General features: G+C 37.0%; 4 protein-coding genes across 7 annotated transcripts in view; 2 read left to right on the forward strand and 2 right to left on the reverse strand.

The window, feature by feature from the left end:
* Positions 1-12,567, reverse strand: part of LOC129741002 (polycomb protein suz12) — a 79,358-nt gene extending 66,791 nt beyond the window's left edge. The window contains exon 1 of the mRNA XM_055732689.1: positions 12,364-12,567. The gene's annotated coding sequence lies outside the window, so the exon portion shown is untranslated. The remainder of the gene's footprint in view (positions 1-12,363) is intronic.
* Positions 7,865-15,058, forward strand: LOC129741004 (probable peroxisomal acyl-coenzyme A oxidase 1). Of its 4 annotated transcripts, none has more exons than XM_055732694.1 (10): positions 7,865-8,020; positions 8,221-8,707; positions 9,706-9,865; positions 9,927-10,219; positions 10,283-10,688; positions 10,768-11,121; positions 13,992-14,147; positions 14,221-14,479; positions 14,554-14,754; positions 14,824-15,058. In XM_055732694.1, exons 2-10 carry the CDS (start codon positions 8,584-8,586, stop codon positions 14,881-14,883), a joined length of 2,013 nt encoding a protein of 670 aa, XP_055588669.1. In that variant the 5' UTR covers positions 7,865-8,020; positions 8,221-8,583; the 3' UTR covers positions 14,884-15,058. The 4 variants fall into 4 exon arrangements, with proteins under 4 accessions (XP_055588669.1, XP_055588672.1, XP_055588670.1 ...); XM_055732697.1 differs by lacking the exon at positions 7,865-8,020 and having other exon boundaries at positions 8,040-8,509; positions 8,568-8,707; XM_055732695.1 differs by lacking the exon at positions 7,865-8,020 and having other exon boundaries at positions 8,040-8,333; positions 8,388-8,707.
* A 3-nt stretch (positions 15,059-15,061) lies between these two features.
* LOC129741008 (uncharacterized) lies at positions 15,062-16,674 on the reverse strand. Its single transcript, XM_055732701.1, has 2 exons — positions 16,361-16,674; positions 15,062-16,300 (listed from the first exon to the last, which is right to left on the reverse strand). The coding sequence occupies exons 1-2, from the start codon at positions 16,534-16,536 to the stop codon at positions 15,427-15,429; spliced, it is 1,050 nt and encodes a 349-aa protein (XP_055588676.1). The 5' UTR covers positions 16,537-16,674; the 3' UTR covers positions 15,062-15,426.
* Positions 16,675-17,575: 901 nt separating this feature from the next.
* The window catches only part of LOC129742429 (probable helicase with zinc finger domain), a 43,254-nt gene continuing 41,374 nt past the window's right edge, over positions 17,576-19,455 (forward strand). Inside the window, exons 1-2 of the mRNA XM_055734327.1 lie at positions 17,576-17,700; positions 18,259-18,325. The gene's annotated coding sequence lies outside the window, so the exon portion shown is untranslated. The remainder of the gene's footprint in view (positions 17,701-18,258; positions 18,326-19,455) is intronic.

A 19,455-nucleotide genomic window follows, 5' to 3' on the forward strand; every position in this document is an offset into this window, starting at 1 on the left:
TGCAATTGAAAAAATGTCTTTTGAATCAAAGAATTTGTTTAAAATCAAATTCCAAAATTATTCGGTTCAAAAAATTAATTCTTTCTTTCAAAAATTATTCATTTGAATCAGAACGAGAATTCATTGATTCAAAGAAAACAGGAGTTTGATTAAAAAAACTGAGTGTTTTGAATCAAAGTCAGTTTTGTTTTGTTTCAAAATCCAAGTTTTCTCTGCGTGAACCACTTGGCACCCCTGCAGTAGACTACTCATCGTGAAAACGAGCATGAAAACAGCAAAAAGTGCACTACCGGTAGGGTAACGGACTTATTTTGGACCAGTGGACCAATTTTAGACCACCTTGTCTAGCTCTCTTATAAAACAACTAATGATGAAAAAAATTAGTGCATTACATTAAGTGTCAGGGCTTCAACAATATTTGCTAAAAAAAATCATGATTATTTGTTTTATAAGAGAGCTAGGCAAGGTGGTCCAAAATAAGTCCGTTACCCTAGTGCCCCGGTGCACCACCACACGAAAACGAATTCTCTATTAGGGGCCGTCCATTAATGATGTCACGCAAAATTTGGAAAAAAATGACCCCCTCTCCCCCCCTTGCCACATATTGTCAACACTGCCGTCACCCCCTCCGTTTTGTATTACGTCACGTTTTCATAACCCCCCCCCCCCACGGGATACAATTTTGAACTGTTTAGAAATTTTATTAAAAATGTATCTTTATTTTAAATTCATCAGTTTTATTCCAAGAATTAAAAAAAATGTTACCAACTTTTGACAAGCCTTTAATCATTGCTTAAAACACATTTCAATCATTAGTCCAAACACAGAGAACAGAGGTCGGGCTGGAGCTCAAATCTTGTGTAAAAATGCCAACCGTTATTTTAAAGAAAAAAATAACTCAGCATATAGCCACTAGATGTCGTTAAAAACCAACTTAACGAAGATTTATTTATTTTCGTTAAACATGCACGCTAAGGTAAAAATCACTTTCAAGCATTAATGTACAACCTGTCTGAACATTTTTGAATGGTTATTTGGTATAAAACATCCATCGCATGAACTTATGAAATGAAATAAAAAAATAGAAAAGTTTCATTATGTATACAAACGACAACGTTTTAGATGGTTTACTTACTAACTTGATCGGCAGTTGAAAAGCTATCGATCCAACGTTTTAAAGGAATGGCTGTAAAATCTTTATCTTTTGTTTGCATTTTACTGTGCAAACTTTATCCAACTTGATGAACTTATCAACAAGAAAACACAAATTTTCTTCATATATTTTACAGAGGTATTGATAACATAGGTCTATCAAATTTAGTTTTTCCGAGATGCACATAGTTATGACTTATTTGGAGGCGTCTTTGTTTTTTTCTTCTATGGGGCTCTCGTTTTTTTTATGAAAGTTTTAACTTTGGAAGCAAAATAGAAATGCTTGAAAAAAAATTGTAAACCTTAAGGCCACGCAACGCATCTAGGAAAAATTAAGTAACCTTATTTGATAAGAGAATAACAATTTGATTCAAAATGAGTTTTTTTTATAAAGGTGTGTTGGTTTATCAGTTACTAATGACTATTTAACTAGAAACTAAGGAATTTGAGCATTTCCAAGCGCCCAAATATTAGAATTCAGAACACCAGACACATAAAAATTTGTTTTGAATCGCTTGCTGTGTAAGTTATAAACAGTATTCAAAAACAACCATTAAATGATTGCTTGAATGATTGTATGATTTGAACTGATGAAAACACTCATTTGAGCTTCAGGATTCAAACCATTCAAACTCTAGCCAACTATTTTTTATGAATCGATTTTTACAGTAACATTTTATGTGAGTAAAATGTAAAACTAGTCAGTAAATTAAAATGAGTGAGAAAATTGGAGCGTGTGAAACGCAAATTTTTATGTAAACAACAATTTTCGACCACGTGGCGACGAAAATTCAAAACATTATCAGGGATGCCAATTTGATGAAAAATTGTTTTTTCCTTAGAAATCTTGGGCCACAATTCGATTTACATTACTTTGCGATATTGAATTCCTCTAAAGAAATGCTAACTAGTGTAATGTTACCGGATTGGCTGGTTTTATTTACGAGCTTACGCGGATTTTCAAAGAAAAAAATTAGGAAACCGAGGTTTGGGGTGGTATGCATTTCAAGGAAAAAAGCTCGGTTTTCCAGGATATATCCACAATTCAAACCAAAAGCTCTAATAAAACTAACGATTTATGATTTTTTGCGTCTTAAAACAATTTTTGCTTAATCAAATTGAACTCATAATCATTTTATAACATTTTAAATAAGATCAATGCCACTGAAGTGTCTCGAGAAAAAAAAATCATGTTCACTCCTGAAACTGGGCTGGACTGGATTTTATATTCTAAAATTTTGAGTTCCAATGAGCGGATTTTGCAAAGATTTCTTGTCAAAATGTCCGGGCTTGCTCGGCCTGGATACGCTCTGGGAAGGTTAATCATGTGACATTTTGGATTTTGTCACTTTCTCAAATATATCCAAAACCCTCTTAGATTTCACATCCAATCGAATTCCAATTCGAATCGAAAATATAAATCCCTCTAAAAATTGATTGGTTGCGTTTAAGGAAGTTGAAGATTAGCTGCATAAGACTGAAAGCAGTTTTTAAAAAACACCTGGCATCCCTGTTGAGTAACGGGGCAGTTCGTTTAGTTTTCGTTCACTTAGCAATCAGCACCATCTAGTGGCTATATGCTGAGTAATATTTGAACGAAATACTAACGTATTTGAATTCAAATCCTTACACACGTTTTGGGCTCATTTTTGTTCTGGGCCAGACCTCTGTTCTCTGTCGTCCAAAGATTATGTTGATGACTTTCCATATTGCGTATTCAGAGAAAAATTGGATTCACGCAACGGTAGTAAGACCCGAAATTTGACAACCGTAATTTGACAGCTCAATTGATGGGTTTCATTTTCGTCAGTGTAACCGAGTAACACTGAAGAAAATAATCATCTTATATCTGAGGCTTCTTTTCTGGTGGTGTTTTTTGTTGTCCTTTGATAAAGAGTAGCATATGCGAATAAAAAGGAAGGTAGAAGTGAAATATGATTTTACAAATTCAAAATCAAAATGGCTTTCAGGTATGGCGATTGTGAGAGCAGAAATGGAGAAGCATGCGTCTCCTAATACAATTGCCCATTGTTTGTTTGGGTACTAGTTTGGGTACTTTGTTTGGAAAAAGTAGAGCTAGCTAAAACTTAAAACAAAAGCCCAACAACAATCGGAAAATGGGTTAGCAAGTTTGAACTCAACGGAACGGATAACGGAACAGGGAAAAATCTTTTTAAAATTTTCCGAAACAGAGCGGAAGTGGATCGTTCCAACAACAACAACTATTCGAAAACTTCATTTTCATTAGAAAAAGTCATTAGAAGTAGAAATTCCCGATTGCACAGATATTGATCACATTTGATTCCATTTTATTATTTTTATATTTTTTATTTCCGTTGTATGTTGTTCGGTAGAAATTAAGTAGCCAAATGTTTTCAAATTGTTTGTTTAATTAAATAAATGTTTCTAAAATATCAATGGTTTTCTTTAAATAAAAGATATTGAAAAAAAATTTGAAAAATGTTTTGGGTTGGTTTAGGCATCCATTTTTTTTAAATCAGTGGTTGTTTCACTTGTTTTATCACGAAAATAGGTAATAAAAAAACATTTAATGTTAATTGATAAAGAGTAGTTTTTGAAATATATTTTGTTCTACAACTATAAGAGTTAATATTTTTATAACTCAATTTGTTACGGAATGGTAAATATGTAAGGCTGAAGTCAACTTTTCTACTGCAAATTAATGGAATTTGATTTTTTCTTGAGGCGTCGAAAACAATCCCTTCACTACATTTTTTTGTAATTATGACATGGACTATAAATAATTCTGAACAAAGTGATGCTTGTTCCGTCGCGTTTCTTGACGTGTTGCTCTTATTATACCAACCGCTTTAAAGTTAGAAAATAAATCCCTTAATACTATAGATTTTTATAAATAAAAAAATAGATTGGTTCCCGTTTTGTTTTTCAAAATTCGATACATTTCTTTTCTAAATAAATGTGATAAATCATTTAAGAATTGGTAAAATGCATTGAAAACGGATTTAAATGTCACTGCATCATTCATGATTGACTTTTAAACAATGGTTTTTTTGGCCGAAAAACTCATATTTAAATATAATCTGAATTGTTTGTTTCAGTGCAACAGATTTGACGTCTTGCGGTAGTTTTTCTTCTTCTTTTGAAAGAGTTGCAAAAATCCAACTTTTCTCTGTAGGAGCAATATCAATGACCGGGAAAACCGAGGCAGTAGCTGCAGCATCAGCGACGATGTCTAAGAAAACCATTCAAATCTAGTTCCTCTTCTTCAATCAATTCGCAATCCATTTGTTTTGCCATTTTTTGCAACAATATGTGATGTCACGCTCAAGCTGTCCCCCCCCTCCCCCCATGTCACAAATTGTCACAAAAATCGAATCCCCCTCTCCCCCCCTAACGCGTGACATCATTTATGGACGACCCCTTAGAACAAAAATTCAACCATTTTCTGTCTAATATTTTGTTGTCAGATTTTGCAGGTTCGCAATACCGACGGCAGGTGGCGAACCTGAAAAGTTTGACAAAAAATGCCCTGTAGGAAAAATGGTCCTGTTTAGCCCGATTTTATCGTAGAAATTGCGTGTTTTATTTTGAAAGTTGGGTGGCATTTCCTAACTGGGATAGCATTTCTTCAAATCGATCGATGCGCACTCTGGAATCGACATTGCGTACTGTTGGAAAAATTATCCAGAAAACGAAATCGAGTGTCCAGTCAGTATGGTCAGTGATAATATATTGTGAATTTTAATTATTTTTTTAGAAACGTCGTCACTGGTGAACTGGCAAGAAAACACAGACTTCCGACAATGTATTTAGTATATCTATATTAATCCAAAGGACTGAAGCAACTGTCAAATCACATACAAACCGACCGTACTGACTTTTTGGAACCAGAACGTCAGTTCCCCTTTGATTTCAATGGAATTTTGGAACGCGGTACTGAAATGACAGTTCGGAAATTTTCTTCACTTTCAGTCCCTTGTATTAATCGCGGCTACAATCCTGGTTTATGCAGGAGCGCAATAGATTGGACTGCGCACACATGACTGCAACATTTGTGCGAACTCGAACACTTGAAAGCAAGTGATAAATATGATAACTTAGAAATTTAAAATTTTAAAATTATTTTATATCAGGAAATGCTTTTTCGTTTTTTTTTTCAAAATCAGTCATTTTTTTTTTTTTTTGGCGTTTAAATAGCTGTGGGAAGCTGACGCTGAAAGTGAAATGTGGGTAGAGGGGTCGGGGAAATAAAAGTTTAGAGTAGGCAGCTTAGAATAGTAAGCGATCTTGAGACGTTGGTTATACCATCCTGCACTTCCTTAAGTCCACTTCGGATGAATATGAACTGAAAGCAGAACAAGATAGTGAACTAACCCCTCATGATACCAGTTGGAGGAAATACGTTGGCGGTTTGAGACAGGTCGCTTAATTAATCCCAACGAAACTAACTACAGTATTTATATATAATTTAAAACAATAAAATAAATTGGAACGCTCTCACCATGTTATAGAATCCCTCGTAATTCATAAACCGCAAATACACATCCACTGGAGCATTGGGGAGGAGAATGGTATTTAAATGTGTTAACCCACTCCTTTTCTACTGTTTGAATATATCTGAAAAAAAAAAAGAACCCAACCTCCGAATGATCAGAAAAAAAAGAAATAAAAAAGAACAAACACAGAACAAATTTATAATACACGAAACTTACTAAATAACAATAAAGATAAATTCAAAAATGAATAAATAAACAAAACAAACAAAGAAAAACATTTATAACACAGTAAATGAATGATAAAAATTTAAAAAAAATCAAATTTTGAAAAAGAAAAAATAATGAAAAAAAAAACTAATGACAAAAAAACTAAATTGAAAGAGAAAGAAAACAACAACAAAAATATATGAATAAATAAAAATGAAAAAAAAAAAATTAAAAAAAAATAAAAATAGATAAATAAAAAAAAAATCTAAAAAAAATGAAAATTAAAAAAAAAAGAAAAATAAAAAAAAAGATGTCTCATCCTTTTTCCGGGCTTGACACCGGCAGCAACGGTTCTCAGTATTTCTTTGTTTTCCTATTCTTCACTCAAAGAATATAAAAATAGAATTCCAAAATGTGTAAAATAACAATCGATCTATTAATCTTCAATAAATTATACTGACAAACTACACTACGGAAAACAAGTCAGCTAAGAACCATTCCAGGCGGATTTTTTTTTCAAAATCAGTCATTTCAATAACAAAAGACAGAAATAGTGTTTTCTAACAGTCAATTTAGATTTAGAAAAAATAAAAACAATTTCATATCTGTCCACGTGGACATTCGGGGAATGGGGTAGGGGTTTGCCAAATGTTCACGCCAGTCCACGGAGGGGGAGGAGGGGATAAAAAATCTCATTTTTATGTCCACGTGAACAACAGAAAACTCTGAACTGCCCCTTGCCGCCTTTAAGTCAACCTTTGTATACGGATAACTGCGACTGTAAAACATAGCATGGAATCCAATTTTCAATGAAAGGGATAATAGGTTGTATACTGTTCATACCATTTACCTGAGTGTACCATTTACCGGAACTACCACTTACCGAACTTAAATACGTGCAAATTTGGGTTGTACCCCAATTCTCCAAAAATTTACTTCAGACTGAACCATTCCACAGAATTTTGTTCACCGGAATTAATATCAGCTTCAAAAACATCGACGAAATTTGAGCGACTTATACGCTTGAACATGCAAGAGTTTGACAGAGTGAAACAAAACCTAATTAAATAATTGTTTAATGCAAAACAAATGCTTTTCAGCATCAAAAAAGTTTTATTAAAAATTTCTAAAGAAGAAAGTAACATTTTGAACCTTCGCACTGGTCGGTAGATTGATGAGAGAAATTTGACGTTTGAAAGATTTTTTTCTTTTGTTATTCAGTCTTCCTCCCCCGGCAGTATTTAATTTAACAGAAGCAAAATTTTGCTTCTGTTTGCTGTTGCTATGGTATGCCGTTTCCGAGTTCTTGAGCGCCATCACCATCGGTTGGTACCGTTCCGGTATCCCGGCCAACAGCAGCACCCCAACGAATCTCTCAGAAATCGGAAATCCAATTTGGTGGCATGTTGAAATCATACGGTTCGCGTAACTTTCCATGATTCCACAAGATTCCAGGTCGGTTCTGATGAGATTGTAAAGCAGGCCAACTTCTCGCGTGAGTCCACCTTCCTCGAACGCGTTGTTTAGCTTCGTCCAAGCTTCCCGAGCTGTGGTTGTGTCTCGAACATGGTAATAGTTTTCCGGCTCCAAAAACAGTATGATCTGCCTTCCGGTCCGTAACGGGATCAACATCTTCCAGTGTTCCGTCTGGTTTTCTTCCTGGTTCGACTGCATCCCAAAGTTCTTCCACTTCGAGATACGTTTTTACGGCGAACTTCCAGGTACTCCAATTTTCCCTACCGACAAGCCTTTCGATTCCGGGATTTGAATTCTACATCTTCCAGACTGGGTCCCAAAACCTCTTGTGAGTTAATGGCGTAATGAAAGACGTCTGTTCAGATTGAACTCCAAAGTAACACTAACTGTATTTTAACTAGGTAGTCTAGAAGTTTCTTAAAAGTATTCCTACTGTGATCGGATTACAGTTTTCCTCAACAATTTCATATGATGATTTGCTTTAGTGTTGCTCGGCTCCACTGACGAAAATGTAACCTATCAGCAGAGCTGTCAAATTAAGGTTGTCAAATTTCGGGTTTATAACTACCGTTACAGCATTAATCGAATTTTTTCCTGAATACACAATACTTCACATTAATTTCATAGCCGTGGTTCTTATCTGCCTGCACGCAGTTTTTCGATTTTAGAAAGAACTGATAAGCTGTGTCGGTTATCGTACATTTATAGTAGGGAACGTTCTTCAAGCGCTTCTTAAAAACAAGTGCTCGAAACAATCACAAACTTAGAATAAACGCAGACACTAATAGCAAGTGATGTTAAGTAACTACTACTCAGAATTCCAGTAGCGTATGAACCAAGTGGTAGTTAGTCTTAACTCGATTATAGCTTAAAAAGCAATTATTAATCGCACATTCAACTTATCTAGCGAGTTAGTGGTTGGCGTTTGACGTCGTACAGTGTACGGTATATTAAAATTTTGTTGTGTTTTAATCTCTCTCAATGGGGGACCTGTACCAGTTCAAGTGACTTATCACCTATGTAATAGAGTTGCTTCGCTAGAGATCCATTTATTTTCAATACTGCTTCCATCAGTCCAGATACTGCGGTTGTACGAGAAAGTTCCCCCTCTTTACGTTCACTGCACTTTGTTACTCATCATCAGCTAGAAGGAAGGTCAACCAGTTGGAGCTAGAGGTTGGGTGTCAAATAAAAAAGTTTGTGAAACGGTTTAGTGAGTAAGGTCAAGTTGGTGCAAACTTTGAAGTATTTCAGAAAAATAGACGACAAGATGCCAAGTAAAGGCGTCAATAAGGACCTCCAGAAGGAACGGGAGAAATGTACATTCAACAATGATGAATTCACCTTATGGTGGATCGGTGGCGAGGCCAAACTCAAAGAGAAACGTTTTCGAGGTAAGCAGAAAGTTTAATGACACGGTGTAGAAATGAATGATGTAGCATATTTCGCATATATGAATGAATATACTTTATTTCAGTAAAATAATACTGATGCCCTAATCTAAAGAGCACACTCGACGACTTAGCTAAATCAATTGGTTGCGCAAGACTTGGCTTTTTCGGTTGCTGCCACGATTTGCAGGTCTCCCATTTGTTCAACTTTGAGACATGTCTCGTGAATTCCTACAAAAATGGGAGACCTGCAACTCGTTTACCTATATAGACATTAGGTAACTTATACCACAAAGAACATCTTAAATTGATAACGAACCATTACGATTATCAATCAAGGTTTACTCTCGCTTTTCTCTCATCTGTATATTGAGTAAATGAAAATGTGTGTGTTGGAGTACCAGACATTGATATTCATGTTTTCAACAAAAGGACACCAACTAGTTCGTTGCTGAAATTTAATGAAAAATTGAAATTTATAAAATGTTTTTGATTTATACAACATAAACTTAGGGATGTCACAAGTGCTCCTCCATTTTAAAAGCTAATTAGTTTGTAACAGCCTCTTTATTGTCTCCCATTAAAAACAATACTTACCCCAAATGCATCTTAAACAGTTTGAAATAAAAAAAAATTTTCAACAGATTCCAACGATTCTGACAAATTTGCATATAAACCTGACAGTCAGCTTAAGCCCAACAGCATTAGGCTGAATAAAATTTGTTATTTTTTTAATAAACCCTCTACTGCATGAACTCTGAAAAGATGGGATGAGAAAAAAATGTTGTTCGGTGAAATAACTTACAAATTCTAAAATATTATTACAGGTTTTATAAAAGCAAAATAAATTTTCAATTTAATGAAACAGTTTGAATTGTTTTACTATATCGGATTATCCTTAAAAAAGGAGGAAAAACTATATGGTTTCGTATGCAGTAGAGGGTTGAGAATAATATTGTAAAAATTTGATTATACATATTAACGTTTAACCTTCATTTCAGAAAAATTCTTTTTGAGCGAACCGGAATTTTTTGACAAGATACCGTTACACTTTGCGTCCCATAAGGAAGTTTACGAGGAGTCTGTTCGCAAGGCTACGGTCATTTTCCGCAAGGTCAAGCAAATGCAGGCCCAGGGAAAGGATGGCGTTGATAACTATATGTTTGTGATGTTCGAATGATCGATTGCAATAATTTGCTCACTGATTGTCGTCTGATTTCAGGGCTCTTTTGGGAGGCCTGCTCGGCTCTGGAATTATAAAGGAGGGAAATCCTTTGGGGGTTCATTTCGTGATGTTTCTTCCTGCGCTGATGGGTCATGGAACACCCGAACAGCAGGCAGAATGGATTGGACGAGCATGGAACTGTGAGATAATCGGAACGTACGCACAGACAGAGCTGGGTCATGGAACGTTTATCCGGGGATTGGAAACCGTAGCATCTTACGATGAGAAAACACAAGAGTTTGTACTTAATAGTCCCACTTTGAGTTCGTACAAATGGTGGCCAGGAGGATGTAAGTAAACCCTATAAATAAGATTGGAAGTATCTTTAACCAATTGGAGATTTTTGTTTACAGTGGGTCATACAGCGAACTATTGTGTCGTTATTGCACAGTTATACTCCAAAGGACAATGCCATGGGATCCATCCATTTATTGTGCAACTTCGCGACGAAGAGACGCATATGCCCTTACCGGGAATTACTATCGGAGAGATTGGTAATAAATTGGGTATGAATGGAGTCAATAATGGCTTTCTGGGATTTAAAAATGTTCGTATACCTCGCACGAACATGTTGATGAAGAATGCGAAACTACTCGAAGACGGTACCTTCGTGAAGCCACCATCATCAGTTCTCACGTATGGAACTATGATGTTTGTACGGGTTGTTATTGTTCGTGATATGGCTAACTACCTTTCCAAGGCAGTGACAATTGCCACCCGTTATTCCTGTGTACGAAGGCAAAGTGTTATCAATCCCGAGTGAGTCGTTTTTACTGTCCGTTGCTATTCTCACTGATTTTTTAAAATAACTTTATCTTATCTTATCGCTTCTCAACAGCCAACCCGAAGTGCAAGTCATCGATCATCTAACCCAGCAATACAAGCTGTTCCCGGCGATTGCCAAAAGCATAGTGTTTAAGCTCACCTCGGACAACTTGTGGGAAATGTATAACCAGGTGACGTCCGAGTTAGATAAGGGAGATTTGGAGCGTCTACCGGAATTGCACGCTATCGCATGCTGTCTGAAGGCAGTTTCGACAGCTGATGCTGCACAGGCAATAGAAACTTGCCGCCTAGCATGTGGCGGACATGGATATATGACTTGTTCCAATCTATTCGGAACCTATGGAATGGTAACGGCCGCGTGCACTTATGAAGGAGAAAATACGGTATTGCTACTTCAAACGGCACGGTAAGTTTGGTTTAATATCTCTGGAAAATAGCGCTCTGTCAAAGATATTGGATTCTACCAAGATAACGTGACTAATAGTTTTTCGACCAAATCGTCGGAGATATCTACACAGTATGTAGGTGTATCGTGCTGCCCTCAACGGATAAGGATTGTGGCGGCTTTCAAACTTTTATGCTTCGCACTTTCAAGCTTTGAATTTGACATGGAGTCATCGAAAGTCAAGATCCAACAATTATTAATATGCAATAAACGTTCGATAATTCATCGACAATATTTATTGAAACCTAAAATTAGAACATTTGTGAAGTCTACTGCATATGAGTACCTATATTTGTCTGATCTTGAGCCTAGTCCACACTAGGCAACTTGGACTGCGATTTCGGTTGCTTAGACTTGTTTATGTTCCGAGTGTGGCCAAGGCTTAATTGGCTTAATTGTCAATAGTTGATGTTGTGTTAACAGATCATCACCAATGACAATAGGTGACAAGCATGTGAAGTAGAAAAATAGTTTATAGTGCCAGCCGTTAAAAACTATACATATGGGCAGTTCTACCGCGAAAACCATAAAATGGTTACTTTTGAACGATAGATGGGTTAATTAAAGTCGAACGTGCATGTACTTCCTTTCATCAATAACTGTATTATGTGTATAGCACCAAACCGAATAGCGACAGTAGGACTAGCGACGCTTTTTTACTAGCGAAATTCCTGTCATTCACAGGTTTGTTTTTCTTTTTTCAGTCCAGTAGGCGATTTTGATGTAGTACTCGAACATTGTTTATGTTATTTACTGTACATTTCCTTGGGCGATCAATCGCATGCTTCAAGTCTCCTAGGAAACTCGCGCTGCGTCGTTATTATTTTCAACGTCGCGACGTATGAGAAGTGTCGCTAGTAGGCAAAGCTGCTATGATTATTAGCGCTCATATTTTGGATTTTTTCTGCATGCAGAATAAATTGTACTTAAGCGCTAGTATTGTCCTCGAAAATTTTCGAAATCCTGCATAAGCATAAAAAGTTCTTTCTATACTTGTGAATTCTGACAAGAAAACTAATCGACTGCTTCCTCGACCCTCCTTAAGCGGGCCACAGACTACACAACATTTGTACAAATGCGATGAAATTCGATGAAATTTTGTCGCTGTGAGCACGATTTGCATAGTGTATGGCACTGCTTGAATGAGCGCACAGGCCAATTTGTGTAGTCTATGGCCCGCTTTAGGAAAAGGAAATCTCTTACCTGTTTCCTGAACACCTATTCTTGCTGTGGTCTTCCACTGCTTGCTTTTTTTTTCCTTTGAGCAATTTTCGGTTAGGGCCAGCGTTGCTTCAACTTCAAAATATTATCACTTCTAATTTTGATTCTCTTCTGGCGTTCCCTCTTATTGACTTACACTTTCTCAACATTAAACACATCCTTCAAGTTAGCCAGAACGCCCGGCCGGAACGTCCCGAACGTTTTTTACATGGACCGCACGGAAACAATAGCTTCGTTCAATCGTTAGTAAAAATCGGTTTCAACTGGTTTCTGTTAACTGATAGATGTTCAACGAGCCAATGTTTTGGTCGAAACTAGTCAGGTCGTTGTTCAATGGAGCAAGTTGAAACTAGTCGAAACCAATCCAGCTCGGCAGCAGGATTAGTTTCGACTTGGTAGAAGTCGGTCGAAGTCAATTGGAAAGAGACAGGTGATCAACTATCAATCCATTTCTACTTGTTTCGACCCGTTTCTACTAGAGTTGATTGAACAGACATAATAACACGCACAGGATCTGCCCCGACCGCCACATTTCGACCGCTGACCTGACCCAACTTGCACGCACGATTGTTTTCTCTGGAATGCGGAAAAAATCATCGCAAACAGAGAAAACAAACGCTTGCTCTGCGATGATTTTTATGACCAAGGTGATAGATCGTTGGTGGCATTGATTGAAGCTTGCTTTTTACAGCTGTTTCGTATTTCTTTCTAAAATTTTATGAAAAAATATTAGAGCACCTGTATTCGTGGTCTATTCTTGGGTCTAATTTATACAAGAATTGAACCAAAGAAATTAGATCCGATCCAATGAAAAAATTGGCAACTGCACTCGTGTTCCATTAACTGACAAACGGTTTAGAACTGCGTCAAATTGGATCCAAATCTCATCAGTTTTGGACCAATCCTTATACCAGCTCTAAAAAAAAGTTGAGTTGAAACTGGTATAATGGATCACCAGTGCGTCGGTTGCTCGGGTCGGAATTTGGGTCTAAACCGGCTGTTTGGACCACGGGTACAGGTGCTCTAAATTATAAATAAAAATGGCCTAAGCCTTTAAGCGGGCCATAGACTACACAAATGGCCTGTGCAAATTCGATGATTCCACGACGATTGTTTGATCTGTGCTCGGCCACACACGATACAAACATATTTCACGCGAACACAAACGATTGCTGGCGAAAACAGTTACAGCAACAACAAAAAACCATCTCCACCCCGGCTGGAAGGATGGTTTATACAAAATATTTCGATCCCGACCGATTTTACTCCAACCGTTTGGGCGCTCATTCAAGCAGTGCCATGAGTGCCATTCACGATGCAAATCGTATTCCCAGCGAAAGAATTTCATCGCATTTTTACAAATTTGGTGTAGTCTATGGCCTGCTTTATGTGCTCAATAGGTCAAATTTGGTTATGTTGATTAAATCTATAATAATTAAATTTATAATCAAATATATATGATTAAATATTTATAATATATAATAATAATAAAGTTCAAGTGTAATGAAAAACGGACTTACTGCGGATTTTTATCGAACACAACCAACATTATAAACCCAATATAGGTATCCTTAAACATTAATGAAATAAAACAAAAAAAAATCTTTCAGATACCTTCTAAAAGCATGGTCACAGGCACAGTCCGGGCAACCACTCGTTCCAACCGTCCAGTATCTGAAGAGCTTCATCAGCAATAAAAATCAACGTCAAACATGGAACGATTCTGTCCCTGGAATAATAAAGGGGCTTCAAACTGTTGCAGCTGGGTAAATCTAATTATGATGCTTACATATTATTTTAAGAAGAAATAACAGTTTTTATCGATTCTGATCGTTGCAGCAAACTGCGCTTGGCCAATGAACACATTGAGCAACGGAAACGAGCAGGTCACACGCATGAGGAAGCTGTTAATCTTACATCGATTGAACTGGCTCGTACTGCAGATGCTCATTGCCGCGCTTTTCTGGTGCAGTCAAGCTATGAAATGATTGAAAAGTTTGCAGCCAACATGTCCCCTGAGCTGGTTCGAGTCCTGCGTGACATTTACGAACTATATGCGTACGATGAAGCTATCAAGATGGTTGGCGACTTGTTGCGGGTATTCTATATTCACATTTACAAGCTATGATACGTTTTCATTTCTAAATTGGTTTTTTTTTTCACCCGCCACAGTTTACTACAATTACCGAGAGTGACATCACTCGTCTTCAGCAAAAATTAGAAGACTCATTGGTGGCGATTCGACCGAATGCTGTTGGTATTGTCGATTCATTCGATATTCCCGACATGGTTCTAGGATCTGCTTTGGGAGCATTCGATGGAAATGTCTACGAAAGATTGTTTGAGGAAGCCAAAAAGAGTCCTCTCAATCAGGTAAATTTATTTTCGGTACTTATGCGTTTTGGTTAGATGTTTTAATGTTTTTTTTTATATTTTTTATAGGAACCGGTGAACAAATCATTCCATTTATATTTGAAGCCATTCATGAAATCAAACTTATAAATGTCGAATATTTCTTTGAAATATTTAGAGTTCAATATTTCTTAGTATAAGCATGGTGATCGGAATGCAATATTATCGTGAATGTATTGTTATAAAATGGTTATGCTTGTACAAGTTATTTTGTATACAACAGGTGATATCTTTTATAATAAAATGATTATTATTTTTATATCTATGATTTTGTTTTGAATTTAGTATCCGTTTTCCTTTATATTATATATATGTCTCATTGAATTTATAAATTTCTGAAAAATTTCTCATTAATCAAGTATAAGCTTAAAACTAATGCATTCAAAAGGGATGAAAATCTCGGGAAAAATTAATGCATTACCCTATAAAATATCCGGTTATAAATGTTTTTACGGCAAGAGAAAAATCTAAAGGACTTTCTCAAATAAATTGAAATTGTTCGAAAGAGTTTCCCATACAAGATAGGCGCGTTATCTTCATCTTTATTGCAGGGGAAAAGCCCTTTCCATTTTAATCGACTAGCTGTACATTTTACGTTCCAAACTCAACATTTTTGATTTCCTAACAACTTGACTATCGCTGAAACATTTTTAAGCTGTCTTCACACTTGAGAACGCACAATCTCAAAAATGAAATGCCCAGCAACGCAGACTGACCGAGAAATTCCTTCTCGGCACTATCCGTTTCTTCGTACACCACTTTCATTCCAGAAGGAATAGCCAAACGGGACTGAACTTTCGTAACGATTTCTTCGTTCGGGCCCACCTGGCGCTCCATCAGCGAACGAACCACAGTATCAGCGGAAACCCTCTCGTTTCCAACAAATATTCCGAATAACCGGGCAGAGACGTACTGTTTGAAGAAAAGTACATTATTAGCGGAAAGTTCAACATCTTCCGTACATCGATTAGACAACGAAAGCATGATCATGGCAATGAGCTGGGATTTCTGCACATTTATATTGGTTTGTACAGCGTTACCCATTGCCGATGCTTGCGCGACGGCTGGATTTTCAATTACGTAGACATCGCCCTCAGGGATGAGCTGACTCATTTGATTCACGTTTCGAATTAGTTCATTGACATGTAATTTCCGGTCGGGTATTTTGTAACTATTCCAAAAGGTCAGTTCCGATGGCTGGTTCTTAACAAGGCGGATTTTAGCCCAAGTCACATAATCTAACCCGACGTATAGAGATACACATGATTGTATTTTAGGAATCAAGTTGATCGGAAAAACAGGTGTGGTGAATTTGATATCCCGCTGAATAGATTTTGATACGGTGTGCTGGACATTTTTTGGATTGTCCACTATGGAGTCGTAAAATTTCCGCAATACGGTTATACCAAACCCATCCAGCTCAAGAACTTGATCAAGGGATATAAAACTCCCGAACTTTTTGCGCCATCCTTCAATACGTTTCGCTCGTGGTTTAGAGATGTTGTATCTGTAAGCAAAAGGAATGTTGAAAAATCAATCAAGAATAAATTGTTCTCTATGAAGATACTTGTAAATCTGATCGAAATCATCCTGATTGAGGGTGTCTAAAATCTTGCGTGTTTCTTCTTCGGTGTAGGCGCAAGGAAATCCCAGATTCGTCGAATTTTTAACGTTGAAAAAGCGAGCCGATACAAGACGCGATATAAGGTAAGACGGAATGGTACGCGTGACTGGATTGAACATATCTCAGATTATTCACTGGAAAAATTACGAATGAAATACTAAATAATATCGGTGAGAAATATAAGAATATTATACAAGACACGCAAAATCGCTGCTAAATTGCATGCATACAAAACAATGCAAAAAACAAACAAAACTCAAGTTACACTTCGAATCAAAATTACTCATCAGTCAACAAATTTCTATGCAGTCGGACCCAAATTTCGACCCGAGCAACCGCACTCAACTTTTTTTTAGAGCTGGTATAAAGCGGGCCATAGACTATATACACAAATGGCTTGGGCAAATGGTATGATTCCACGAGGATTGTTTGATTCTATACTCGCCCACACACGATACAAACATATTTCACGCGAACTACAACGACATTGCTGGCGAAAACAGCAACAGCAACAAAAAAAGTTTCTCCACCCCGGCTGGGGCTGAGTAAATGGCCTGAGGTTTGTACAAGCAGCACCATACACCATGCCACAGATGCCAAAATATTTCGAACCCGACCGATTTCACTCAAACCGTTTGCGCAATCATTCAAGCAGTGCCATACACGATGCAAATCGTATTTACAGCGACAGAATTTCATCGAATTTCATCGCATTTGTTCAAATGTTGTGTACCCTGGAATTGCAGTTAGAGATACATGGCGGTACTGCATCATCAATGCCCTTCTCCCCAAATTTGGTGCAGACAGGTTGGTATGTGGTCTTGTAGATCCCGCAAGGATCACATAACGTATGCATAACCTTTCCGAGTGGGAAGGAAAAAACCGGATCCAAGATTATTAAATCATTAAATTAAATTTTATTTTGGAGATGTCAGTTAGTTCTCGCCAACGCATTTATTTCAGTGCATTGCGATGAAAGTTTTGACGGATGTTGTTTGTCAACAGTTCGCTGTCAAAAATATCAAAACAAGCAGTACCAATAAGCTCAGTCGCAGGGGATGCCGTGAACAAAATCGCAAATTTACGTTAGTGTGCGTGCGGTGTTCCCCTCTTGCTTTCGTTTCTTCTTTGCTTTTCACCGTTCATCCAACCCGTACAAGACATCATCGTCCATTGTGTCAGAAAGTGTAAAACCTCGTCTTTTCTCCGTTTTTCGCGTTAACCACTGGTGATAAAAATGTGAAATTTCCTACACATACTGATTTTTAGTGCGTATTTCCATGGTAAGTAGCTACCGGAGTGTCTACAACGTGGATTGGTGCTGTTTTTGGCCACATAGCTAGGCATTTGGGACCATCATTGGATTTTTCTCCCAGCAGCATTTTCTTTTCCGACACAGGTCACCATTCTGAATGGTGAAAAAAAAAAGTTAAGAAGATGACAAAAATTTTGCCCCAAATCGGTGGCTAGTTTTTGAGGAAAAAATGCGAAGTTGATTTGAAAAATGTTCAAAATCATTCTGTAACGTAAAGTAGCGGGCGAATATTTTGCGTTTTTCATTTCAATCGGAGGAAAGTTTAGACACGCAATACTTATCCCCTATTCAATGATGTTGGAGAAAAGCCTTCATGATGGAACTAGATTTGGTTAGCAGGAACTACCGTATTGAAATGAATAGAATAAAATTTAAAGTAAAGATATTTCACCTTTCAGCTTTTACAAGAAATGCTCAAATGACACTTTTGTCGCAGTTAATTTCTCGGATCATTTGTCTTTTTTATGGGTTAATCCTATTTATCAAGTGACTGTGTATAATCATTTCCTTATTCTTTATTTTTCAGGTATCGAGCTACCAAAATTTCAATATCAAAACGGAATAATCGGAGAACATTTTGAGAGCTGCTTAAGGTAAGGAATATGTTTTTAATCTTTATCACTAAAACTGAATTTCCCTGGTACTAATGTCATGGAATTATTCGTTTCTTGAAACAGTACATTCTCTAGCGTTTTTTAATTTAATTTCATTTTGTTAAATAACACACTGCTAGAAGAACAGCATTTTTGGTACCTATTGCCGTTCCAAACAAAACTGTCCCGTGCAACTTTTTGTTCATTTTCACTTTTTTGCTGGAAACGGTTTCTTTTAGTGTTAACTTTCGAATTAAAAAACAAACAAGTACACTTTGTTCTGAACGTATACGCAATTTTCATCAAGGTTTGTCTCTATGATAATATTTCTACGCAACAATTTCGCACTAGAGAAAATTCTCTGAAAAATGCAAAATTTATCAAAAATTCTTTTAAGTTGAGTTTAATCTGTTGAATATAATTTATTCACCCAAAAGAACACTACAATAGAGGGTGGGAGAGGAGCGAGGGGCCTTGATTAATTTTCGATATGCACAACTCACAGGATCGATACTCAACTTTACATTTTTATAAACAAAGAGGAACGTATTCCTCAAATTACGGTTAAACTTTTTTTTTTGAAAAATAGAAACTATACGAGCTTTTAAAATGATAGAAAAAGTGTAGCCGTTGGACACGCGCAACTCGCAGTCGTATCTCGCCAAGGACGAGGTGATGGTCAGATGCAATGTCTGCGCTTCGTTTGTAGCTTACATCAAGAAAGCTTCTTCTCCATTTTCGGCTGATGCAGATGTTCAATTTGATTTTCTGTTCGGCCAAACCCAAATGGCCTTATGTGCTGGTGGATGGGGGAAGAGCGATCCACCGATCACCATGTTGTTGTTACCACAAAATTCTACAAACAGCTCTCCGTTTTCGCTCATCTGCCCTAGACCATGGTGCCCAATGATGCGCTCAAGGTCCTGATTGTCGGAGCCAGTTTTTCGTTGAAGTCGCCGAAATGGATTTCAATGTCACCCTTCGGAATTTTCTCAACCACGCTGTTCAGTTGACTGTAAAACTGCTCTTTCTTCTACAATTCGGCAACGTCAGTTGGCGCATAACATTGTAAGGTTTCTAACCCGTGTTCTAAATCTGGCTACGATAATGCTTTTGTTTATCGGTTCCCA

Source organism: Uranotaenia lowii, chromosome 2 (assembly GCF_029784155.1).
Source record: "Uranotaenia lowii strain MFRU-FL chromosome 2, ASM2978415v1, whole genome shotgun sequence".
Taxonomy (NCBI): domain Eukaryota; kingdom Metazoa; phylum Arthropoda; class Insecta; order Diptera; family Culicidae; genus Uranotaenia; species Uranotaenia lowii.

Coding starts and splice junctions, on each gene's coding strand:
- LOC129741004 (XM_055732694.1), top strand. CDS start 8,584: ATGCCAAGTAAAGGCGTCAATAAGGACCTCCAGAAGGAACGGGAGAAA. Junction 10,220..10,282: donor CAAATGGTGGCCAGGAGGAT/GTAAGTAAACCC, acceptor TTTTGTTTACAG/TGGGTCATACAGCGAACTAT. Junction 14,480..14,553: donor TGGTTGGCGACTTGTTGCGG/GTATTCTATATT, acceptor CACCCGCCACAG/TTTACTACAATTACCGAGAG.
- LOC129741008 (XM_055732701.1), bottom strand. CDS start 16,536: ATGTTCAATCCAGTCACGCGTACCATTCCGTCTTACCTTATATCGCGT. Junction 16,301..16,360: donor GATTTCGATCAGATTTACAA/GTATCTTCATAG, acceptor TTTTGCTTACAG/ATACAACATCTCTAAACCAC.